The sequence below is a fragment of the Myiozetetes cayanensis genome, unplaced genomic scaffold (genome assembly GCF_022539395.1).
Source record: "Myiozetetes cayanensis isolate MyiCay16 unplaced genomic scaffold, myiCay2020 scf2-11, whole genome shotgun sequence".
NCBI classification, from domain to species: domain Eukaryota; kingdom Metazoa; phylum Chordata; class Aves; order Passeriformes; family Tyrannidae; genus Myiozetetes; species Myiozetetes cayanensis.
In genome coordinates, this window is record NW_026087411.1 from 31,631,844 (window position 1) to 31,656,483 (window position 24,640).

At 48.3% G+C, this 24,640-nt stretch overlaps 2 protein-coding genes across 4 annotated transcripts in view; one reads left to right on the forward strand and one right to left on the reverse strand.

The window, feature by feature from the left end:
• Positions 1 to 926: 926 nt before the first annotated feature.
• POLH (DNA polymerase eta) lies at positions 927 to 10,129 on the reverse strand. The gene is made up of 10 exons (XM_050316930.1): positions 9,989 to 10,129; positions 9,770 to 9,904; positions 9,472 to 9,683; positions 8,892 to 9,061; positions 5,821 to 5,924; positions 4,804 to 4,923; positions 4,065 to 4,188; positions 3,548 to 3,613; positions 2,741 to 2,904; positions 927 to 1,952 (listed from the first exon to the last, which is right to left on the reverse strand). The coding sequence occupies exons 1-10, from the start codon at positions 10,123 to 10,125 to the stop codon at positions 1,097 to 1,099; spliced, it is 2,088 nt and encodes a 695-aa protein (XP_050172887.1). The 5' UTR covers positions 10,126 to 10,129; the 3' UTR covers positions 927 to 1,096.
• A 230-nt stretch (positions 10,130 to 10,359) lies between these two features.
• XPO5 (exportin 5) overlaps positions 10,360 to 24,640 on the forward strand; it is a 29,637-nt gene continuing 15,356 nt past the window's right edge. The window contains exons 1-18 of one of the 3 annotated variants that reach the window (XM_050316920.1): positions 10,360 to 10,506; positions 10,772 to 10,893; positions 11,510 to 11,582; positions 12,182 to 12,319; positions 12,623 to 12,805; positions 13,732 to 13,773; positions 14,621 to 14,647; positions 14,924 to 15,109; positions 15,789 to 15,865; positions 16,299 to 16,398; positions 17,776 to 17,859; positions 18,274 to 18,399; positions 18,647 to 18,737; positions 20,150 to 20,278; positions 21,013 to 21,128; positions 22,061 to 22,216; positions 22,625 to 22,666; positions 23,289 to 23,378. In XM_050316920.1, the coding sequence (XP_050172877.1) occupies positions 10,402 to 10,506; positions 10,772 to 10,893; positions 11,510 to 11,582; positions 12,182 to 12,319; positions 12,623 to 12,805; positions 13,732 to 13,773; positions 14,621 to 14,647; positions 14,924 to 15,109; positions 15,789 to 15,865; positions 16,299 to 16,398; positions 17,776 to 17,859; positions 18,274 to 18,399; positions 18,647 to 18,737; positions 20,150 to 20,278; positions 21,013 to 21,128; positions 22,061 to 22,216; positions 22,625 to 22,666; positions 23,289 to 23,378 (1,887 nt within the window). In that variant the 5' untranslated portion in view covers positions 10,360 to 10,401. The remainder of the gene's footprint in view (positions 10,507 to 10,771; positions 10,894 to 11,509; positions 11,583 to 12,181; positions 12,320 to 12,622; positions 12,806 to 13,731; positions 13,774 to 14,620; positions 14,648 to 14,923; positions 15,110 to 15,788; positions 15,866 to 16,298; positions 16,399 to 17,775; positions 17,860 to 18,273; positions 18,400 to 18,646; positions 18,738 to 20,149; positions 20,279 to 21,012; positions 21,129 to 22,060; positions 22,217 to 22,624; positions 22,667 to 23,288; positions 23,379 to 24,640) is intronic. The other 2 variants (XM_050316921.1, XM_050316922.1) reach the window with 2 other exon arrangements.

Sequence of the window (24,640 nt, forward strand, 5' to 3'; positions counted from 1 at the left end):
CACCGCCCTTGCCCTGGAGCCTGTCTCACCCTCTCTCATTGCCTGCTTGTCCCTTCCACAGTGTTCTGCTTTGTTGGCTGTCGGTAATTTTTGGGGCGCTGGGGCAGCCACGGGGATGTGAACTGTGGCCCAGAGAAGAGCTGAATGAGTCACTTGGCAGAGCACAGTCAGAACAGGTACCTGTCAACAAGTTGCATCTAGTATCACTCAAGAGTCTGGGAAGGAGGAAAAATGTGGTTATGTACTCTTTCTCGGGCAGAGAAGAGCTTCACAGTGGGCTGTGTGACTCTGTCATGTTTTCTATCCCTTCCCTGAGGACTCTAGCAGTAGACTGTTTATGTGTCAATAGCTATTAGGAATTAAAACCAAGATTTCCAAAAGCCCACCAAAAAGTAAGCCTTTGCAGCTACTGCTTCCTCAAATCATATGACAGGAGTAGTCTTGTGTGCTCCTGAGCTGGTGATAAGCATCATGCAGTAGACTGCCACACAGAGGAAATTGCAAAACCATCTATAACAAAAATCCTGGGGGGCAGAAGGGAGGGAATAAAAATCAGTGTCTTCCAGGTAGAGAGGGGAGAAGGAACCACAGGGCTAATCTACCATCTATAAGTTATATAGTAAGGCGAGGCCTGCAACTGCAGCCAGAGAAGAACCACCACGAGGTGAAGGTTTCGCACTGAGTGATTGGAAAGGAGTTCAAGCCTGTGCTTGGCTAGAGATTCCCTGAGATAAGCCATTGTGCTTACAGTGGAAGCCTTTTACAGGAGGAACAGAATTACTGAGCAGTGATGCTATGGAAATACCTATGGCAAGAGATATAGGTGAGAGTACAACACAGATTCTAGGAGCACCAAGCAGGCAGAGGCAAGCTAGCTGCCACCAGCTAAACTGGGTACATCTAACATTATACACAATTCTTAGACGTGGGGTACAGATAATTTATTAGACTTTTCTGCATTAAAACTTGACTGACAGGCAGTATAAAAACTTTTAACCATGATTAAAAACACCAATTCTTTAAAAACACTGATTCTTTAAAAGCACCAATTCTTTAAAAACACTGATTCTTTTAAAACAGCCAATTTGGCTGGGAGTTATGGAGGTAAGCGCTTAAAGAAAAAATCTAAAGTTCTTGTCACACCTTCTTTAGGTCGTTTTGCACTAGATCCTGCTGGGGTTTTGGGCTTGCTCTTCGCCTTGGCAGGAGACCTGGAACCTTCAGCCTGTGGGTTGGGAGCTGCTGCTGGAGCCATGGGAGCACTGGGCTTCAGAAAGGAACTTTGCAACTCCAGAGCAAAGTGGTAGTCCATGTGCTCTGGGAATTCCCACACCAGCACAAGCTGGCCACACTTTTCACAGCACTGCTGGTCTCCTGGCGAGGCAGGAGGCAGCGAGACAAGCTCAGGAGAGGGTGGCAAATTCTGTTCATTTCCCTCCATAGCTGGCTGTAATTTCAGAAGGGTCCTGGAGCTGGGTGGAGTTGAGGGTGTTTGTGTAGCACCTGATGGCAGCTTCTCACAAGGAAGCCTCCTGTAAGGAGAAGTAGGGCTGGCATCGCTGGGACTCTGCTTCACAGGGGACTCCAGGTCACACTGCACAGAGGCAAGTCTGACACCAGCTCTCTCCTGGTGCTCTGGGGAGCTGGGCACAGATGACTCTGCAGTGGTAGCAGTGGGCAAGCCGGTTGCTGCTGCTTGTGATGGTTGGCGTTCTGCTGCCTTTTGGAAGAATGACTCAATAGCATTAGCTGGCTTCTGCCTAAGCTCTTTGCTTGGGCTTCTAAAGAACTTGACCCTGGCCCTCCCAGAAGAAGATGTGGTGTTTTGGCTCGTGGTGGCAGTGCCATCAGGCTGGGTATCACCCGTCAGGAAGGTGGCGATGCCTGCAGAGAGGGTGGCGGGCTCCGAAAACTTGCTTGCTGAGAGATGCACTGATATCAGTGGTGGAGACCTGCCCAGGACAGACCAACATCAGCTCAGACACCAGCCTGGGAAGCAAGAAGTCTTTTGAGGTAAGACTTCAAGCAACATAAAACACTCACAGAGGGGGGAACTGTAGTATCTGGCAAGAGGTGGGAGAGATGTTTCCTCTGACAAAACATTAGTATTGCTACCTCCAGAACAGACGTAGCAGGCTGCATTGGGCAGAGCAGACAACCTTTTCCCAGAACAGCAACTCCCAAAGGAAAGGGCACTAGAGCAGGGGCAGCCAACTGCCAGCCTGGACTTCCAGTCCACGACAGCCAGAGTTGCTGTGAGACAAGACGAGAGGGCCCTAAGAGAGCAGCAACCTTGTCAGAGTCTAACAGACAGGACCTTCTTGCCTTCACAGCAGAGCAGAAGGAAGGAAGGAATGTTGAAGATAGGAGCTGTGTGCTTTCGCTTTCCTTTCTGCCCCAACAGCCTGCTCCCAAAAAGCACCTTTGTCCTTAGGGTAGGAGAGCAAGGCTTCTCCAGCCCAGCAGGGCCAGGACAGCCTCGCTCCAGCTGAACACCCCCCAGCCAGTAGCAATCATCAGCTCCAAGTACAGAAGTGTTCTGCCACATGTGGGGCTAGGAGGAGGCCAGGCTCTCACAGCTGTCCTACTGATAGGAGGTTGCTGCACACCACTGAGAGGGTGCTGGGAATCACTTTTCCTGCCCCTCAGCGTAACTCTCACAGGACTCTGGCTCTGCCAGCACCTCCCACAGCTAAACCAACCCTGACAAGGGAGGTGGCCCACTCTGTCCCACACTCACCATGCTGCCTGGTGCACCCCAGCCGCATTGCAGTTTTGGATGAGGGTGAAGGCGTCGTTGCAAATTTTCTGTGCGTCGTAGCGGGACAGGGCGCAGAGGCGCGACACGCGGGTGTCCCCTTGCTGGCGGATGACCACCATCAGCTGCCGGGCCACGCGGTGGTTCTGCAGCCAGAACAGAGCAGAGAAGAGTTGTGCTTCCAGCGACTCCTGCAGGAAGGGGCAGGAATGGCCGCGGGGACTGCCCGACTGTGCAGTGGGAAAGTGTTCTGCTCCGCCTGATCGCCAAGGAATGGGACGCACAACAGCAAGTGCTTGTACAGCTGTGCCACACAGGATGGGAAGTGGTTATATGAGGGAAGCATTGCTTTCCCTCAGAGGCAGCTGCGCCACTTTTCCTGGCGCTGCTGCAGTGCCAAAGCTGGAGGATTATTCTCTCTCTGGCCTGCAGCCCACCATCCAGACTGGAGCATACCGCTTCCTCCCACGGCCCACAGGCACAGCTGCGTCAGCACAGGGCTTGCAACGGAGCAGCAGTGTGCCAGGAGGAAGGTGCAGCAGCTTTCATGTCCCTGCATCCTAAAGGACAGGACAAGGCTCGAGCTTAGCCCTGCAGCGTTCTAGGGCAAAACCATCCTTCCAGCCATGCTCCTGCACACCTCATTGCTTGGGACACCTCAGCACACAGGCACAGATCTGTGGGCAAGCAGATTTCCTCTCTTGCCACACACCACCCTCAGCCTCCTGGAAACCACTCACGGTGCAAAGACACTGTGTGGCTCCCTGTCTCTGTGCCTCCCCTCCTTACCTGGCTCCTGTCCTTGTTCAGTCTGGATTCCAGCTCCAAGGCCAGCTGCAGGAGCCAGTGTTGCACCTGGACAAAACAGTGGTAACAGACAGGTTGGGCCTCTGCTCACAGCATTGCCACAACACAAGAGCAACACTCCCCACACTGGGGAATGTTGGAGGGGGATCAGACTGGAATGGACACAGACTATCACAAGGCCCCACATCTGTAGGACTTTTGGAGAAATCAGTCCAGCTGAGGATTCAACACTGCGGACAAGAGCATTGTAGATACCACACAAGTCTTGCAGTGTTTAGACTTTGCCAGGTAATCTGGGTTCTCCGTCCTGGATTTCTCTTTCCATCTTCCTACAGCTCAGTGGGAACCTCACCCCATCTAATAGGTAAAGTGCATCCTCCCTCAGTTTCAGGGCACAATTGCACACAAAAGCAGCAGTTTTGCAAGCTAGTCTCAGTTTTTAGTGTTATCTTCTCTAATGTGAAAGCCAAGCCTTGTGCTAGATGTAGGCTTCTCCTACCGCCTTCTGCGTGGCCAGGGCTGCCCTCCCAGGGAAATTCTTGCTGCAGCCAATAGACTGGGGCAGGTACCGGTTTTTGACAGGTTCCTCTTCAATTCCTCTGCACAAGTCATAGAGCCAGGACCTGAAAGCCACAAAGAAAGCATGAGGTGAAGGCAGCTACAGACAGGCAGGCATCACTGGGCAGCACATCATCCTTCTGCTGAGCCACACTTTCAGCTCTGTGCAAACTGTGAATCTGCCTCTCATCCTCAGCTCTGCAGTTGCAGCCACAGCTGAACAGGTAGGATTCCTTCAGGCCACAAGTGCCTGTCAGCACAACTCCTCCACCTCTTCTTGAAGTGGCAACAGTTCACCAGTCTGCAGGGCACCCCAACTGCTGCTCTGGACCCAGAAGTGGTGTTTCAGCCTCCAGTCCAGCCCTGTAACTTCCTCTGTGATGGGACTGCCAAGATTCCCCTCTTCCCAGCCTGCTGGGAGCCCTTCCACAGCTTTGCCCCATCCTTGGACACTGTAGAGGAAGGCTGAGGAGCTGGTTGACAAGCAAAACATTATCCTGGGGAGGATGCCTGGGAGAAGTGAGATGAGACTGGAAATCCATTATGGGCCTGCCAGACTAGTGCTTCTCAGATGTGTCACTGAAGATTTACCTTCCAACCTTCCTAATAACAGCAGAACCACCTGTGACTGAAAGGAAGTCTCAGTTCCCGCCAAGTTGTGGTGAGTGGTTTATCATTACCCAGTTTTGTCTCCAAAGTGAGTCTGGAGTTCAGCCTCACTGAACTGTGTCAGCTGCCCGATGTACTCTACTCCCAGGATGTCTGTGATAGCAGTGCCAAGCTTGCCTCCCAGGTTGCGGCTAGGGCAGAGAAAGGAAGAAGAAGAGAAAACTCAAATGAAGCATCTTGCAGAGACTATGAGCCGTCTTCTTGCAACAGCTGTTCCTAGATCTGGACAGCTAGAAGCAGTCAAGAACTAGCAGGACAAAAAAGAACTCTCGGCACCTAACAGCTCTTCTGCTTATAGTAAAAGGACATAAAGGAATTGAGGTAGGAACTGCTCCTTGGCTCACCCTATTTTAGTGCTTCTCCCTCAGCTCCATCTTCAAAAAGTGATCCCAAACAATGTTCTGAAGAATGCCTGACATGTGCCCTTGCTTCCTCCTACACAGACAGGACCCTTCCCCAGATACAGCCCCCTCCATCCCTAGCAAGACACTGAAGGCAGAGAACAGTAGTGCAGGTCTGGAAAGCAGGATTATGGATCTATTCCTCTCTGGAGCAAGTGGTGCTGGTAATGCTTCCCTACACCGGGACAAGTAATTTGTGCATAATGGATGCTCAAAACCAAACCACATCTGCTCTCTGGAAGCACAGCTGTCATTCACACTGGGGAACAGCTATGGCCTCCTTGCCCCCAGTTGCTCCTGGCTTACAGTTTTGCACCCCAGCAATCACCTTAAGCACAGCCCTAGCCAGGGAAAGGATGCCCACAGGCTGCTAATGGGCTCCTGGATTGTGGTTGCTTCACCACCAGGTCTGCAACTCCCAAGCACACTCCTTCTGAACTGTCTTTTACAGCCATGAGGGATTACTGGCAGGATTCCCCCAATTTGTTACTGCAAGCATTGAAGAGCACATACTGTGGAGTTCAAAGCCTTTGCTGGCTGCTATCAGTAAGCATCAAATTGCTCTGTGCTGAGGTGGCCAGGAACAGCCCCAAGCTGCAGTAGAGCAGGCAGTTCCCCAGTACTTACATGCTGCTGACGGGCAGTTGGCTGAAGAGCTGCGGCACAAATCGTGCCGACACCAGTGTCTGGCGGTTGGGCTTGTTTAACCCACAGGCCAGTTTTGCCAGTGTCTGTAACAGAGAAGAGGGTGGAAACCCTGTTATTACACACCATGCACTGACTTAACTGTGACCCTACCCAACGGCTTGTGCTGCATCACCTCTAAGAGCTGCCATCGGATAACTGCTAGGAAGACTGAAGAACACCGTTGCTTGTTCCCAGGCAGTATCCACCTCAGGAGGTGACGTGCACTGGCTGGGTACTCTGAAAGCAAAGCTGGTGCCAGACTTCTATCTCAGCAAAGGGCTGGACTCTGGCTCCAGGCAGCTTAGGGGATCTCACTCTAGCCCCTGTTCTGGTTGGCTTAGTTTTCCATCAGGCAAGCATGCTAGAGCTTCCACAGCATCCCCATAATCCTCCCCAGGCTATGTCTCACTATGTCTTGCCCCTTCATCTTCTGTGTTTATCTTGCTTTTTCTCGATGTCACTATTTTAGTCTTCTCTCTGCAAGGTCCACAAAAGGAAATCTGAAATACGCAAAATTGCTAGCTTGGAAGGGACGTTCTCCAACCTATCTGCCACACAGTTCCCTTTCCCACTCTAAGCTACCACAGGATCAAGAATACACAGACCAGCTTGAAATATGTTTAGTTGGGTGTTTAGGCTTTTTTGAGCAAGTCTAATAATTTCCTCTTTCACTGCTTTGCTACACATCCTATAAGTAAGCAAGATTTCTTGCCTGCCCATTGAACTATGACTTCTATTAATAGCCCGTCTTTCAGGCTGACATACATTTAAACTCTTTTCTAGACAAAGTAGATCCCTTTTCAGATGTCCAGTTACTGTTTTTTCTTGTTTCATCGGACACTCTTCCAAGTTTACTCACACTGTTCATAAAGTAAGTGCTGTAAGCTGAATCAATCACTGAGACTTCACAGGGAGAAATAATTTACTTTTTCTGACACCTTCTGTAAACCGCACATGCTGAAACAGGATTTGCCGTTTCTACAAGAGCACCAGTATTACTGATTCATCCTGCTGCTTGTCCACAATAACTCCAGGGTACTTCCTGACTTACTGTGACATAGCCAAAAGCCTGCTGGTTGCTTTTTTTTCCTATAAACCACAAAAAGTCTGTGAGGAGCACATGAAGCACTGTTTGGTGATTTCAGACAACTTCTGGGCTTTTTCAAGCCCAGAATTTTCAGCTCTAATTTAATCCCTCAGAACTCTCACAGCCCAAGCCCTGAGCCCCATCTGTGCTTAGCATCACCTGAATTCATACAGCTGTTCCTTCTCTGTAGGCTTCAGTGAAAATATTGGCTCTTAGCAGACCTCGGACACATCCCCCCAGGATCCCACTCTAAACATCCCAATTTAAGTGCAACTTGTTGAACAAAATCATTATGGGAAACAATAAGATTTTCTTCAGCTAAATGCATGCCCTTTAGACAACCTCAGTCATGTCACGTTTTGCTACAGTATCATCATCTTATGCAGCTCAGGATGAGGTGTGTTAGGTTAACACCTCACATTTGCAGTCTCCCCTGAACATTCAGCCACATATCCTGTCAAACAGGGCACATAAATCAGTTTGGCATGAGTGGTTCTTGATAAAACTACACCGTTATCCTCCAGGTGCTTCCAAAAAGCTCAACTGACTGGTCTCTCTCACGTATCAGCTGGGTTCCTGGTGTACTCCATCTAACAAGTTACCTCACTGGGATGAAAACTCCCTCGGGAGAGTTTTCTGCAGAAAGAACATAAGCTTAAAGCGGGTAATCTCCATCCCAAGTTTCTGGCAACAGTGGCTGTAGCCAGAGAATGGTTTTTACTGACCAGCAACTTGGAGGCAGAACACCACCAGTTCGGGGCACTGAGGAGGGCTCAGTTGCTTTTCCCCTTTCTGGTCAGCCAGTGTGTTTCCCACTGGCCGCGCTCTGGGTGACCGCTCAGCCAGCTGCCGAGAGCAGCCACAGGAGCACTTGGTGCATGACAGCAGCTGCAGAAATAAACGGACTTTGATGCTGCAACTACAGAGGGTTTCCTGCGGGGTGAAACGCTGGGTGGTTTGCTGAGAGCCCCTAGCACTTGTTTTGTTTCCTTCTGCAAGTTTGTACCTACAGGGGTGAGCTGGCTGTGGAAGCACGTTGGAGTGTTCTGCACAGCCACCTGCAGGCTCTGGTAATCTCTGCACTGTGCTTGCTGCTGCAGATACACAGTTCTTCAGGGATAGCACAGTACAATTCCTCGGAATAGCTCCACTTGTTTCTGCAGCAGTCTTAAGATTAAATTTATCTTCCTTAAACTCCAAAGCATCCGGTTAGTCTTTTTTTTTTTTTTGTTTTTGGTCAGAGCCTGCATTTTTTAAGTCACACCTCTACAGATAGGCCCCTTTTCTGCAGAATGAAAGGGGTGCTCTCAGCAAACCACCCAGCGTTTCACCCCGCAGGAAACCCTCTGTAGCTGCAGCATCAAGTCCGTTTGTTTCTGCAGCTGCTGTCTGTCATGCACCAAGTGCTCCTGTGGCTGCTCTCGGCAGCTGGCTGAGCGGTACCCAAGGTGTGGCCAGCAGGGTACAGAACAACTGACCAGAAAGGGGAAAAGCAACCCAGTCCACCTCAGAGCCCCAAACTGTGCTGCTCTTCTTCTGAGTTGCAAGGAATTTGTGTCAGTAAAAACCATTCTCTGGCTACAGCCACTGCTGCCAGAAACTCAAGGTGGAGATTGCCTGCTTTAAGCTTGTGGGGTTTTTTACAGAAAACACTTCTGGGGGACTTAAATCCCTTTTTTTCCTAGTGAGCTCACTCACTAGGGTACACCAGGAATCCAGGCAGTAAATGGCAGGCCACATCTCTGGGAAAACAACTTCTCTCATTTCCAGATGTCCCATAATTTCCCTGAAGGTGTGATTATGCAGGGTTGCATTCCCCACTTGGCTCATCTTCTATAGGAGATTCGTGTGTATAGGAGAGCATCTACAGCATATTTTGACTCTGCTACTCAGAAGAAATCAGGCTGATGTGTTGTGCACCTACCTTGTTGTGCGAGATGCCAGCTGAACACCTGAATCCAGTGGCTTCTTCAACAGCCACTCTAATTTCTTCCACAATCACTGCCCCCATGGTCAGTTGCAGGTCAGGACAATCAGGGTTATCGAAAGACAGCGACGCCAGCCACTCCTGCAAGCCACGTTGGCGTAGCTCCTCTAGAAAAGGGACACAGAGGGGATCACAAGGGGACATAGCGTGGGTGTTCCTTGCTGAGCCGGTGGCATCAGCCCAGCCCCAGCCAGCAGCCACAGGATTCTGTAACTGCATGCCAACCACAGGGAGGAGAAGCAGGCACCTTATAATCCATGCACTGGGGAAAACACAGACCCCATTTACCACCCTCTTGCTTCAAGGGGAGATAAAGCAGCCCTGCCTCTGCTGATGGCACAGGGAGCGTTACCGATGGAGCAGGAGAGGACACAACACGGGGGACAGCAGGGGCAGAGGAAGAACAGGGGTGGAGGGGGCACGGGGACAGAGCGGGGACGGGAGGGCACAAAGCGGCACTACGCTCCTTTCTCGCTGAGCTGTGCAGCCCCAAAGCAAAGCGGGTCCGGGTGCGTACCCTTCCCGCCGGATTCGGGGCCGGGGTCTGCCGGCAGTCCCTGCACGAAGGTGCTGGGCAGCAGCGCTGCAGGCACGGCCCCGCCGCGCAGGGCGCGCAGCCGGTCCCGGACGCTGCCGGTCAGGTCCAGGTACGCCTCGTCGATGCTGGCGCGCTCGATGGCGGCGAACCGCGACAGCACCTGCATCACCTCCGCGCTCGCATCCCGGTACCTGCCGGGCGGCGGGCACGGGCTCAGCCGCCGCCCCGCGCCGGGAGGAGCCCCTCGCCGCCCCCGCCGCCCCGCTCCCGCTCTCACCGGGTGAGGTCCGCCTTGCCCCGCGCCTGCGGCACCCGCGCCAGCGCCAGCTCCGGGCACAGCGCCCGCGCCTCCGACGCCCACATCCCGCGGGACACGCCGAAGGCGCGCGCCTCGTAGCTCACGGCGATGATCCTGCAGAGACACGGAGGGGCGGTGCAGGAGCGGCGGGACGCCGGGCAGGGAGCCGGGGTCGCCGCGGCCGGCCCGCCGACCTACCCGCCGCCCTGCCACTCGGTGTACTGCACCACGGCGCAGGGGCGGCCGCGCAGCTGCGGGTCGAGGCGCTGCTCGACCTGCATGAAGAAGCAGTCCATGTCCACCAGGGCCACCACGCGCTCCCGGCCCCGCGACATCCCGCCACCGCCAGCGGCCGCGCCCGGCCGCCTGAATGACCGAGAGCCCCGCCTCGCCTCGCCCCGCCCCGCCCCGCGGCACCCGTAGTCGCGGATGCGTCGGCCTCGCCGCGCGCGCGCGCGCGGGGCACACCGGGAGTTGTAGTTCCCGCTGGGTTGCGTGCGTGTCCCCGCCCCGGCGGTGCGCGGCGCCCGCGGCGCATGCGCGCAGCCGTGTCCCGGCCGCCCCGCTCGTGAGCCCGTGGGTGGCCGGTGGCGCGCGCCGCCGCCGCCGCCATGTCCGCCGAGCAGGTGAGCGGCCTCTGCGAGCAGCTGGTCAAGGCCGTGACCGTCATCATGGACCCCGCGTCCACGCAGCGCTACCGCCTGGAGGCCCTCAAGGTACCGCCCCGGCAGGGCAGGGGCGGGTGGAGGGAGGGCGCCGGGCTCCGGCCACGCGGGCGCCCCGTCCCTGCGGCCCCGGGCTGGGCTGGAGCGGGGACGGGCGAGTCCCGGGCGGCCCCTGAGGCGCTGGGAGCCGTCGGCAGGCGGGGGGAGGCGGCGGGGCTGTCGGGCGGCTGCCCCCGGGCGGGCTGCCCCAGGGGTAGGGCTGCCAGCTCCTGCCCCGGTGTGTAACTGCGTGTGCCGGCCTCGCTCCCTCCCGCAGTTCTGCGAGGAGTTCAAGGAGAAGTGCCCCATCTGCGTGCCCTGCGGGCTGAAGCTGGCGGAGAAGACGCAGACGGCCATCGTCCGGCACTTCGGCCTGCAGATCCTGGAGCATGTGGTCAAGTAAGGTGGCTTGTCCTCGTCCCGGGCCCCGGACGGGTCAGGGGTCCCGGCCTGCTTCCACCCCGCCGCTGGCGTGGGGTCCGCGCCCATGCCAGCGCCTCCCGCGCCGGGGAAACACTTTCAGGATGCATGGAAACTTCTGCGTCCGAGGACAGTTGCTGTCCTGTTTCAGTCTTTTTCTCCTCTGTTAAAGAAGCAGAGGGGAGACTGGCTTTCAGGCAGGTTAGGAAGGTTAATTCACAGGGCTCTAAGACACGTTGACATCACAAGATGAAAATAAACCCACTGGGTTACCAGTAGGTCTTTGCAGTGTTCTCTGTCATTAGCCTGGTGCTAACAAAGAGGCTTTGTATTAGTTCAGTTCTGAGATTCCTTTCTCTGCTGCCTCCACAGACCTGATGCTTTTGTGCTTTGCTTTGTGCTCTTGCTGCTGTGTCTGTTGACCTCGGTGGGGCACGCCCATTTGCCAGCAGCAGTTTTAACTCGACCTTTTCATTAAGGGATTGGATGCTGGCAGAGGCAGGGAGCTGTAGTGTCTCTAGTTTAAGTAAAGAAGCCACTCAGAGATCTTTACAAGTGTTTTGACTTGGTGTCCTGTTTGTTTTGTGTTTAACAGATACCGCTGGAACAATATGCCTCGCCTAGAAAAAGTTTATCTAAAGAACAATGTCATGGGCCTCATATCCAGTGTAAGTACTTGCTACCCCATGCTGATCTCTGAAAGTCTCTCATTTGAAGATAAAATTTGGGAGCGAATGGAAAAAAATTCACCAGTTAATTAGCATAGGGGACCTGAATTCAATTCTTCATTTCATTGCTTTTTCCCTATGCATCTCTGGTTGTTTCAGTGCTTTTCTCTGTCTTGTCAGGTGAATAACCATGTCACCTCACATGGCAGGAAGTTGTGAGGCTTGTATAACTTATATAAGGTACTTTTTTTTTTCTTAGGAGGAAATTCAGTAACTTTGGATGTTCTTATCCTTTGCAAGAATACTAAAGTCATTATCTTAGTTGTGTTTTCTCTGTTGTTGTGATTGCTCTCGTGACCAAGTGACCATCTTTTGAGGAAAATCCCTCTGGTTCCCAGAATTCACTAGTTATGGATGCTTGGGAGTGTAGGAGTGTCATCTAAGGTAGCTGCAATGAAGAGCTGCCCAATGTTGTGTTTTGTTTTGTTGTTTTTAGTTTCTGTGGTTTAGAATATTTGCAGACACTGTGCTTCCCGGGTCAGAATTATAAATGCCTTTTGTTTGCTGTTTTGTGTAACTCTGCCCTCTTTCTGTCACAGGGAACTCAAAGTATCCTGGAGGAGGAAAGTCACATTAAGGATGTTCTGTCTCGCATTGTGGTGGAGATGATCAAGCGTGAATGGCCTCAGCACTGGCCTGACATGCTAAAGGAGCTGGATACCCTCTCCAAGCAAGGGGTATGAGTCACAGCTGTCTGTTCTCTTTTGCTTGCTCACAGTGTGAGGTTCAGTCTTCCATCACCCTGACTCACTAGTGGTCAGGTGAGATGGGCTGATGCTGGACTCAAAAATCCCTGTAAGATTAAGCTGTTCTAAGAGATGACTCTGACAGAGAGAGGACCATCCTCCTGTCTTGTTTTCCCAAGGTGTGACTTGTATCTTCATGCATGCTCGCTTTCTCTCCACATCTTTGAGCTAGCCTCTAGAGATTTTTAATGTTTGGGCTGTGCTGATAGAGCATATTTCATTTTGGGACATCAGGAAACCCAGACAGAACTGGTGATGTTCATCCTCCTACGTTTGGCAGAGGATGTGGTGACTTTTCAAACTCTGCCTACCCAGCGGCGACGAGACATCCAGCAAACCCTCACCCAGAACATGGAGAAGATCTTCAGCTTCCTAGTAACTGCCCTGCAGCAGAACGTCAACAAATACAGATGCATGGTAAGAGTTTCCTTTCCTTGGGTTCAGTCAGTGCTGGTGGCATTTAGGTGTTCTGTTGCTGTCACTGTGAGGTAGGGGTATGCCTGGGAAGCTGGTGTGATGAAAGAGACTGAACACACCAAGTTGACAGGGTTAGTGCTGATAGTTTGATATTGCTAGTGTAAATGGCTTGAACGGATATTTGCTTTGTCCTTGTGGACAAATATCCTAGTGGAATGCTCTACCAACACCAGGGGTGTATAGCTTAGCAAAATGAAGGTGTGCTTGTGGCAGAAACAGGTAGATTTGGACTTGTGTCTGCTCTCTCATGCTGCAGCGGTGTATTTGAGGTGATCCACCAAAACACATGAGTTTCTCATGTCTCAACATGTATCTGGGCCTCTGGTCCTTTTCTCTGTGAGCTCAAGTTAGGAAGCCCTTTTTTATGTCAGGCTGTGGTGAGGAGTGCTCTTCCCTTTTGTGTAAAGAGAACTTCTTTCCTGAATTCTTACCTACAGTAAGTAGTCAGAGATGTGCAGGTTGGTCATGATGGATGGCAAAGGAGGTTTCTACCCCAGTGTGTTCCTGTGAGAAGGAGGTGGATTTAAGAGTGAAGCACAATTGAGAAACCAAACTAGCAACAAGTTGCTTAGGTGTATCTCTTGTGGGTTTTTTTTCTGTGAATTAAAATCCAGAGTTATATTAAATATGAAACTGGGAGACAAAGAAAAACCCTCTCCTGCCTGATCTGTGTAATTTTCCTGATGCACTGAGAGGCTGAACAAACTCCCCTGCAGAGCAGTGCAGTTCCTGGTGGTTGGGTGGGTGACCTTGGTGTGTTTTGTAGTCTAGTTGAAATGCATTTCCAGGTAAGGTTTGCATTGCAATACTTGAGACTATGAAGTGTGGCTGCTTCTGCTAATGGTGGAATCTTTCTGATTGGCAAGGTTGGAGCACCCCAGGAACAAGAAGTCCTCACCACTCCACAGGTTAGCAGATCTTTGGGATGTTTTTGCACAGGGTAAATTCTGAGGGTTGGATGTTCACTTACCTGTCTGCATACTGAGACTGAGGGAGATGATAGACAACTCCCCAAGACCGTGATAATCTGCTTATAAGTATGATGGATTAATTGATAAGCATGTTTATAAGGTGGGTCATTTATTCAGTGTTTGGGACACAAGCCAATTACCTTAAACTTACTGTAATGAATAGATTGATGGACCGAATTTCCAAACCTAAACCTTGCTTGTGGTGCCTTTGCATCTGAAAAACAAATCAAATCCGAGTGTCTGAGGGACTCACTTGCATTAGGCAAAAAGATGGTGCAAGCAGTGCATTGTTGCTGTTAAGTGTCTGGGACTGGGAGTCAGGCTGTAAGCTGTTGTCCCAGCTCTCTCCAGCTGCCTTTCTGACCATGGACAAATCACCCTTTTCAGACCTGAATCTTGGCACATAAAATCCACCAGCATTTTTCAGAGTCTGACTTTTGGATGTAAGATGCTCTTGAAGGTGGAAAGTGTCTTCCCCAGAGGCCTCCAGGAAGCACCAAAATGCCTTTCCTTCTTGTCCTTGTGTCTCCCTGGTGTCTTCTGACTGGAGTGTTATCTTTTGGATGAGAAGGAAGGTGTGGCTTGACTTGCAATTCAGAGTCCTGTTGTCCTACCTCTCAGGGGGCTGTGGAGCTGGTTTTGTTGGCTGCAGCAATGTCCTAAGTGGGAGACTGTGATGCAGCCTCTTCCACTAGGGAGCTGTTCTGTCTGTCTTCCCAGCAGTGGCTGGGTGAAAGTGTGTGCTGTAGCTGCTCACTTACTTAACCTCTTCTTTCTTTTTCAGAAGACTGATCTGGCTCAGGAGCCAAAGGTGAGTGGAGCTACATGGGAGTTAGTGCATTAGTCATTCTTAATATGCAAGTTGTTTAGAACTAGGCTTTTCCCAGCCTTTGGAGTCTATTGACTGCTACTCTCATTTACAGATGGATTTTTTCCCCCTCATAATACAAATGCATTGAGAAGTAGGGTCCAAATTTCTCGCTTTGCCGAGGGGTTCTTGGCACTGTTATTCCAGGGAGTGGATGGCTTTAGATGGGAATTGGTGTTTTTCCCTGTCACTGACCTCTTGCCTCCTCTCTGTTCACAGGCCCAGGCAAACTGCCGTGTGGGGATAGCAGCACTCAACACTTTGGCTGGCTACATTGACTGGGTAGCCCTAAGCCATATCACAGCAGACAACTGCAAGCTCTTGGAGATGTTGTGTCTACTCCTAAATGAACCTGAACTCCAAGTCGGAGCAGCAGAGTGTCTTCTGATTGCTGTCAGCAGGAAAGTGAGTTCTTCCTCCCCAGCTCCTCTGGCTCCCCTTTATCTTCCTCCTGTTTTTCTGTATAACTCTTCCGATTGAGCAATGATATATTTGCCCTTTTATTTAAGAAATAGAATTCAAATTTTGCTGATTATGTTCATCATATTTGGTGTGAATGTCATGCCAGCACAATACAGCAACTATTGGAACCCTCTCCAGCTTCTGTGCTCGCCTCTGCTTGCAGTTCGAGGTTGGAGGTCCCCACTGACTTTTTACCCCCACTTCCTACAACTGTGAAGTGGGAAATACTGTCATCAGCTGTGTCCCCTGGCAGCTCAGGGACATGACAGCAGGATCTAAACAGATGATTTGACCCATACATTCACAAGCACCTTAGTGTCAAGGCTGAATGTTTATCAGCTGCCTGAAGGTAACTAGCCAGTCTTCCGTGAAGCAGAGTTAATGTCTCAGGATCAGTTTTGTGGTTTAAAGTTCCTGTGGTAGGATTGCTTGCAGAATTTTTTTTTACATCAGAAATACTGTAGAATTTTTGTCAAGTTTTTACTTAAATCATATGGAGACTGCATGCCCCTCCCCCTCCTGGAATTAAAACTGAATCTCCTAATTTTGCTTGCAATGGAAGTAAATAGTTACATAGGTGGGAATAAGTAGTTATGTTCTAATTGAGGCATTTTGCATGTAGGGTAAGCTGGAGGATCGGAAGCCTCTCATGGTCTTGTTTGGAGACGTTGCCATGCACTGCATTCTCTCTGCTGCCCAGTGAGTACCATCCTGCCGCTGTGATTTCGTACAAAACTGCACACTAATGGCTTTGGAAGTGCAAAAGATATTGCCTGCTTAACTGTGGGAAGGAGGGACTGGATAGGAGAGAACGAAACCACCATTTCTTTTGCAAAACATGAAAAACTGCACTTTTTTCCAAATCCCATAGTTGAAGGACAAATGTCACAGCTTCCCTGGCTTTCTGTTTTAGCCTGAAGCAGATCAAGAGGAGACACTCTTCAGAGAGGCAATTTCAGAGGTTTTAGATGCCAATAAAGCAGTACTTCTTGATAATAGCAAAGAATATCCCACTGCAATAAAATCAAATTGTTCTAGTCCTCTTTTTATCTAGAAGATAGACAGCAGTGTGCCTGTTACCTACAACATGAGTAACTGTGATCCTGTTTTTCCCCCCTCCCGTCATTCCCAGGACAGCAGATGGAGAAGGCCTGGTGGAGAAGCACTATGTTTTCTTGAAGAGACTTTGCCAAGTTTTGTGCGCATTGGGCAGCCAGCTATGTGCGTTGCTAGTAAGTCTTTACTAATACCAACAGCAGCCCTGGCAAGGCTAGTTTTTAGGGCTGGGGCTTGAGGCAACCCTGATCTAAGGTAGGACCAGGGTTCTCTCTGCACTTTTGGCAACTGTAGGGTTCTCTCCACATATTTGGAAAAGGCAGAAATGACTCTGCTTTTAAGTGGGATAGCTGTATTCTGCTAAGTCATAGGAATGTAGAATGGAGGGACCCTGACTGATTCCAGGGCTTTGCTGTCATCAAGAACCACCTCCTATAACCTCTGTAAAATGCTAACACTTGAATTTAAAAGTGGTCAAGTTTCTTGCTGACTACTGCTACAGAAAATCTACTCCAGGAAATTACTCTTCTATTTGAAGCCTTTTAAATTCCTCTGTAAAAATAACTCAGAGTGTACCTGTTTGTTATTCTACCAAGATTCTCTCAAGCCAAGGGAAGAAACGGGTTTTGTTCCTGCTGTTCATCTTTGTGATGCTTTGTGTCAATGTTGAGGTGAAGATGCAAATTCGTGTTGTTCGTGCCATGCTGATTGCTGAATCTCTCTCCATTTAGCACAGTGCTTCAATATTGAGAGCAGGCATGTTGAAAGGCATGTTTGTGGGGAGATTGAGGCAGCCAGCCTGTAAAAGTTGTATAGCAAAGTAAGTTAAATTCTCAGAGGGAGAGAAAAGAGAAAACCAAAACCAACCTTGGAAAACTTATCCCCAAAAAGAATTGACAGCAATCAGAGGTGCGTTATTACTTTCAGTGACTCCACTTGCTGTTAGGCAATGGGAGCTGTCTATCTGTAATGAAGTAATGACATGGAAATTAGAGTCCTCTCTCCAGATGCACTTGGGAGAGGCAACATTGAGCTGTACAACTCCAGAACAAGGATCTTGCTGGCACCAGGTCATGTTACAATTAGTGAGGAGCAGCAAAGTCTTGAATTTATATGTTAAATACAGTAAATGTTTAGAGAAATGGGAGTGAAATTGTCTGGGTGTATTTACTCGTGAAATACTGCAGTTTGAATTGCTCTACCCCTGGGTGGGCTTGACTCAATAGGGGTAAAATTGTGACTTATTGCAGCAGCAGCAGCAGTGGTGGTTGTGAATTTGGTTTTAATGGAACTCTACTGTCTGAGAAGTCACCCTTTACTCTGGAATGGGGGTGGTGTGGTGTTTCCAGCACCCCCAGGATGGTCAGCAAAACTTGATGCTCCTTGGGCTGTACTGGTTTTGAAAAATCAGTTGTGCAGTATTTCTGTCTCTGCTCTCTCACAATATAGGGCCTTGCATGTAGTGCTTCTGTTTTACCATGAAACATACCATTTGTGAGCCCAGCCTGGCACAGAGTTAGTAGTTTGCCTGAAATTGTTCATCTTCCTCATAGGGCTCATATTGTGATGTGGAAACACCAGCCAACTTCGGAAAATACCTTGAGTCATTTTTAGCCTTCACAACCCATCCCAGCCAGGTATGTAAAGGGCTCAAAGTCTCGTTTGTATCAGTGTGAATGTGTGCATGCATAACTGAGCTAACCTACAGAAGTCTGCAGAACTTCAGCTGCCAAATACTGCTCTCCAGGCTCTCCATTTCAGCTGAAGACCCAGAAGGCAGTGGTTTCTACTCCATTACCACCCCATCTGGAACAGTGCCTGATACAGAGGTGCTGAGTAGAAAAGGCAGAATTTGCAATCAGGCCTAGTATTTACTTAGAGATTTTTGGTGTTCTGAAAAGTTTGGGTTGTACCTGCAAGGTGCCTTGACCTCAACTGAATAGTTGGCATAATTTACTGTTGCTTTCTGATAGCAATGCTTAGTGTTAGCAGTGGAAATTCCAGCACTGAAATCCTTCTCTGTTCCTCCTTTTTTTCTCTTCTCCCTCCAGTTTCTGCGCTCTTCCACCCAGGTCACGTGGGGGGCCCTGTTCCGGCATGAAGTTCTGTCCCGTGACCCCTTATTGCTGGCTATCATTCCCAGGTATCTCCATGCATCTATGACCAGCCTAGTGAAGGTATGTGGGAACTGAGACTGGTTGGGTGTGACGAGGTGCCTGAGTGAACGTGACCTGTGGGTCGTGGGGGAGAAACTGCGTTTTTATTGTGTCTGCCAGAGACACGATCTCGAGGCCACTGAGCAGGCGGTTCTACCTCAGCCTTTTCCTGTCTGCTCTTTGCCTCCAGCCTTCATCTCCTTGAAGCTGGTATTAGCTATGATGGGTGACTTCTCTTCCTTCCTGACCTTATCCACTTTGTCTCCAGGTGGGCTTTCCCTCTAAAACAGACAGCCCCATTTGTGAATACTCCCGCTTTGATTTTGACAGTGATGAGGACTTCAATGCCTTCTTCAACTGTAAGTTGCCTTCACCCTTTGTGGATTCTGTGCCTTTCTTTCTCCTGGCTGAGATTGGAGCCTGCCATACTGGCTTGGCAGCTTCCATTTGTGTCTTGACTTTTTCGGCTTGGATTTTGAAGTAAATTAATTGGGATTTTCCTGTGGCAGCTCCTGCATGTAATTTTACTTACTTTTTGCTATTATTTTGCTTGCTGGAGGGGTAAATGGTCTGGTAGTGCTTGCTACCTGGTGTCAAAGAAAATGTGCTTCTTGGTCACCTAGAGGAGGAAATGAAACAGCCTCGAGTCATGCTGAGGTTAGGAGAGGAAGGCAGCTTACTAAAGACTTAAAATGTCATTCCAGAAAGAAAATCTATCTTGGCCCTGGTAAGAAGCTTCTGATTCAGTGCCAATAGCCAGAGCTGAGCAATTAAAATGGCCAATTTAATCATGATCTTAAACCAGCACTGGGTATTAATAATGTTATTTTATCTTTTGTTTTGTATTTTAATTCCCAAAACTGAGGTTGGTTCTCACTGGCAGACGTAGTTTGGTACTCACTTGGTGGGTGGGAGAATATACTTAATAAATTACATACATTTTTACTTTGTATGTTTGTCTGAAGATTATAAGTGTTGCATTTTTTATTGCTTATTGGATAGTTTATTTTTTACTTACTGTAATAAAACTGTTTGGGTGGAAACCACAAAGTAGGTAAATACACAAAACCAGATTTTGAAATAGTTTTAGGTAATTAAATATGTTGAAGGCATTACATGTATAAGAAAACATAACTGATTTGAAGCACAAAATAAAATTGCTTGGTAAAACAACTTCATTAAAGAGTGCAAGTTGCATTTGTAGTCAGCAGAGCTGATTCTTTTGCGTGGTCATGCACTGGAATATTTTGAAACAAATTAAATTCCTTTTCTGTACTTAGCTTTTAGTATCTTTGAAAACAAGACAACTGGGCTTTTGTGTTCACATAAGTTTGTTGTTAGTTGAATAATCTAGAAAAACTGTGTTTAGCTGAAGGAAGTGGGGGTTATCTAGTACTGTTTTTCTACTTAAGTATCCCAAGATAATTGTAAGTAGCAAACATTTAGAGTTCAAAGAATTTTTAAAATTGAAAAACAGAGGCCTAATTGTAGTAGATCTGGACTTAGAATAGATTTTCATAACTCATATTGCATTTTAATTGCACCTTTTATAATGTTAAACCATCATTATTTTTAGCCCACTTAAACCACTTCAAAAATTGCCCATCCTGTTGCACCTGGTTTGTTAACTGTGTATCTGAGCTTACTGCACAGTGATTGCCAGAGCAACAGTCCATACTGGTTCCCAGGCCTGCAAAGCTGGACGTGAGCTCTAGGGGAGGAAAATTTGCAGCATCAGCTTGTTTTTTTGGTCTGTGATTTTTCACTGCAGCTTTCCGAGCCCAGCAAGGAGAGGTGATGAGGATGGCTTGTCGTCTGGACCCTCGAACTGGCTTCCAAATGGCTGGAGAATGGCTGAAGTACCAGCTCACAGCTCCTGTTGATACTGGACCCACGAACTGTAGGTTACCTGAAAAGAAAACAGGGATATGGGATTTGTAGAAACTTCTTGGCCTTTTTTTTTGTTGATGTTGTTGGTTTTTCTTAAGAGGGGGCCAAGACTCCACACTAGATTTTCAGACTTTTGAGGTCTTTGTAAGTTAAAAGTAAAATCAAATCAAACCCACCTCTCCCCTAATTTAACCCTTTACAATCTGTGTATGGAATAGCTAATGTAAAGCCCCTGGCTTCTCCTTTCCTTCCCCCAAATCTCTCTGCAGAAAAGATACAGCTATCCCTCTGATACAATTTTACAATTATTTTTGCCATTTTGTCTCTGTAACGTATTGATTGTTTTTGTTAGGGAAGCTGTGCCTGTCTGGCAGATCTGTGTGTCATTCACCTTGCTTTCTTCCTGTGAAGGCAGACCACTTGGTGCTCTGCACAGTCACACCAAGGGCAGTGTTGCCTCTAGTACTGAATCTGGGCATGTGGTCTCCCTCCTTTTCCCTTCTGTGGTTTGTTGATGTTGCTCCGTGTGGTATCTCCAAGGTCAGACTTATGTCTCAGTAGCCTTCACTTGAATGAAGCAAATCACATGGGAATATGTTAATTGCTCTCAGTGCATCTCTGCAAGGCGTCTGCAGGGAGAGCTGTGTCGATAAAATACTTGAGTGCTAAGATGTTACAGTACAGGAGCCCATCAGGCTGCCGTTGAGGAGCATGGTGAGAGCTCCAGTGTTCTCTTCCTTTCAGCTAAGACTGGCGAAGGTCTCTGCTCCATCTTTTCCCCATCCTTTGTGCAGTGGGATGCCATGACCTTCTTCTCGGAGAGCATCATCAGCCAGATGTTTCGAACCATGGATAAAGATGTATGTGTAGCCAGTGTTTTTCCCTACTCTCCTGGCTTGTTCTGGGTTGACAGAACTGGGTTTTCTCAGCTATGTTTATCTTGAAAAGTTTGTAGCAACTGGCTATAGTAACTCCATGGAAAAACCCAGGTTGCTTGGTGAGCCATTCTCATGAGGATCCTTCTTTAGATGGGACTAAACTCAAACTGACCTACTCTCAGGCATGTCTTGGTTCTGGACACTATGCCAGGAGAAGTCACAGGAGAGTTCTCCGGTGACATCCCTTGGCATAGTGCCTTGCTACAGGAGAATTGCTTAAGGAGTTTATTCTTTTTAATTTTCCCTTGATTAGATTTTTTCAATTTTTTTTTTTTTTTAACATTTAACTAAATGAGAGAAACTCGATCCCAGGGAGTAGGATCAGAAGCATTTTCTTTCTGCTTTTTGTTCAACAACAGGTGAATCAGAAGGAAAGAGTTTTTTTCTCTGTCTAATGTAGACCAACTTTTGGGGTTTTTTTATTAAATTCGGCTGCACTTACAGTTTATCAGTCTAATCACGGTAGAATAATTATGTGGGTCAATACAGTTAGTTAAGCATAGAATCTGTTGGACAGAGTCAAGAGGAGAATTGGGAGCCAAAAAGAGAGAAAATTTTCGTTTCCCAGAGGTGAAAGCAATAGTATGGGGACTAGAGACTGATGTCTCAAGACTGCCCTAGCAGCGATGGCAATGCTGCTGTCCTTCTTCCCTCAGCAAGTGCAGGTAGCACACAGTTAAACTGAGTTTTCTGTTGCTTTTCTTTCTGCTTTGAGAACAGCTGTGTCCAGCTGATAGGGCAGGAGCAGCTACACGGCCTAGCTCTAGGTGTTGTAGGAAGCGTGCTGCAGGCTGAAGTACTGAGTGTTGCCTCCCTTTTTCTTTCCTTCTTCTTTCTCTTTGCTACCTTTGCAGGAAATCCCAGTCAATGATGGCATAGAGCTGCTGCAGCTTGTCCTTAATTTTGAAACAAAAGATCCTCTCATCCTGTCCTGTGTGCTCACCAATGTCTCTGCTCTCTTTCCATTTGTCACTTACCGACCGGAATACCTACCCCAAGTACTTTCCAAGGTAGGTGCATACAAAGCATGCTAAAATGGGCCTTTTGTGGTGCAGCACTCCAGTGCTAAACTGCAGGAGTTAATCCTCTTGGTGTTACTGTCAGGGAAGGACTACCCTTCATGTCAAAGATGAGAAAAAACAAACCTGAGGCTTGTTCAAGAACAGTAATGTCAAATAACCCAAATTTTGCAGTTCTTAGCCTTAAATCTTAAAGTGCATGCTCTGACCAGTAAACACTGTGTTTTATTTCAAGGCTTCACTGTATTGATGATTTATCTTTCAACTTAGTCAGGGGTTCTTTACTGACTTTAATGAAATCGAGCTATAATCTGATGATCTATTTCTTGAGCTCAGACACAAGTGCTAGATACTAACAAATGATGTGAATTTTTGGATTTTTCCTCCCTTTTCTTACAGCTGTTTGCTTCAGTTACCTTTGAAGTTACAGAAGAAAGTAAGGTACGTCTGAATTATTATCTGCTAATGAGCTGTAACACCTGGATCAAATCATATTCTGTTGGAAAGCGTGCTGAGTCTGAAGACTCTGCTTACTGGGTTTCTCGAGTATAGTTCTCCTGGAAAAGCTGGGGAGTCTAGATATTGCTGACCTCTTCGTGGTTGACACCACCTACTAAGCTTTGGCTCACAAGCTTAGAAGGCCGCAGGCGTGGTGTAAGGCCAGGACATTTAGTTCCCCAGTTAATGCTGGCTTTCCTGAGAGTGGAATCCCTTTAGTAACTGTGTGTATTCTACAGTGTTGGTATACATGGCTCTGAAGGATGGCTGTAAAACTGCCAGCTACCTAGGGAGTGTTTGGAGTCTTAAAATAGTAAGAGCCATGGCATCCTCACTTCTGAGTACAGCTTGTTTGAAAATGGACATCTTGAGTTGGCTATTGCTTGGCAGAGGAAATTCAATTGCTTCATGATTGTTTGGGGGGAGGGGAGGAGGCATGGAAATGTTTTTTTCATCTGTGCTCAGCAGTGGAGAAAACTACATGTAATGCATATGTCTCTTGAAGATACCCTGAAGTTGTCTGAACTTCTGTTTTGTCACACTGATATTTGGTATGTCTGTCCAGGCTCCTAGAACTCGAGCAGTGAAGAATGTGAGAAGGCATGCATGCTCCTCAATCATAAAGATGTGTCGGGATTACCCTCAGCTTGTCCTGGTATGTAAATGCAGCTCTGTCATGAAGAGTCTTGCCTCAATTTCAGTTGGATTTTGTGGGATCTTGCCTACAGTCTCGCTTTTCTTGCAGGAAACAAATGACAGTGTTTTATTCCCTGTACCTCCCTTCTTTCCCCCTGAAAAATTTTCTGCCTGAAGAGTTGAATTGTAAAGGGATGAGTTAAATGTAAAAGGGATCAGAAGGAGGACACAAGCGGCACTGCGTTGGTTTTATAAGGAATGGTCACCGAATTTCCATGTTGTCACCTGTGGTGGTCTCAGTTGATTCATTAGCTGAAGACACTAGCATGACTAGTCACTAAGACTTTCTTCTGTTACTTATCAGAACGTAGGAAGAAGAGGAGAGTATTTGTTTTCTGGATGAGCTTGAGGAGATTAGAATTGACAAACATTTAAAATCCATAAACCGCGTTTTGTTTGTTTTGCCGAACTAAACAACCCTCATGCAACATGCCTAGCTCTGAACTCCTTTGTTTAGAGGTGTTTCTGTGGAGGTTGCTCTAGGATTATGGGAGCACTGTAGGACATTGCTAGTTTAAACAAAGACGTTTTTAAAGGATGCTAATTAAGGTGGTTTAGGGGTTCCAGTCTGCGTTTTTCAATAAGATGCTAAGAACTAGTGGGTTGGTCTTTGTTCTGCTTTATTGGTCCTTGAGCTGTAGCTATCTTTTTCCCATGGCCAGCCAGACATCCTCACTGTAATAGCCAGAGCTGCTCCAAAAGGTGTCCAGAGGACTTCGCTAAAGGAGGCATGATGGCTAATGCTTATACAAAGTTATAGGTAGGTGTGGTTGCAACCAGAGATGATAAGGGAAGAAACTCAAGAATTCCTGTGGAAATAGTAGTATCCATAAGAGTTGTTACTTACCTCATCATGAACAAAGAGGTGGAAGAGTCCCAGGTCTAGCCAAAGAAGCAAGGTACTTTCTGTGAGCAAATAAAAGCACCAGAACTATTTTGAGGTGTGACACTGCTTTAAGGGATATGACTTCCTAGAGAGAGATTTCCTCTTCCTATTTCAGTCATTCTGGAGAGTGAAAGTAAACTGGATGCGGGATAATGATAGAAGGGTAGGGGAAAATAGAACTTCTCTTAGACTGAACATTCAGAGAAACTTGAGTCCGAGGAGGAGATGGCTGTGTAGAGAAAAGGTAGCAGACATGCTCCTCCAGCTGTACTTCCTCTGCTTCCCCCAGTCACTCTCCTCCGTACCAAATGCATGATGCTCTTCTACTTTTATGT

What these genes read in the sequence shown, in the direction of transcription:
- POLH (XM_050316930.1), bottom strand. Translation starts at nt 10,125, where the DNA reads ATGTCGCGGGGCCGGGAGCGCGTGGTGGCCCTGGTGGACATGGACTGC. An exon ending in TGAACAAGGACAGGAGCCAG is followed by an intron (nt 2,905 to 3,547) that starts GTAAGGAGGGGA and finishes TTCTGGCTGCAG; the next exon opens with AACCACCGCGTGGCCCGGCA. An exon ending in GGGGTGCACCAGGCAGCATG is followed by an intron (nt 1,953 to 2,740) that starts GTGAGTGTGGGA and finishes TGTCCTGGGCAG; the next exon opens with GTCTCCACCACTGATATCAG.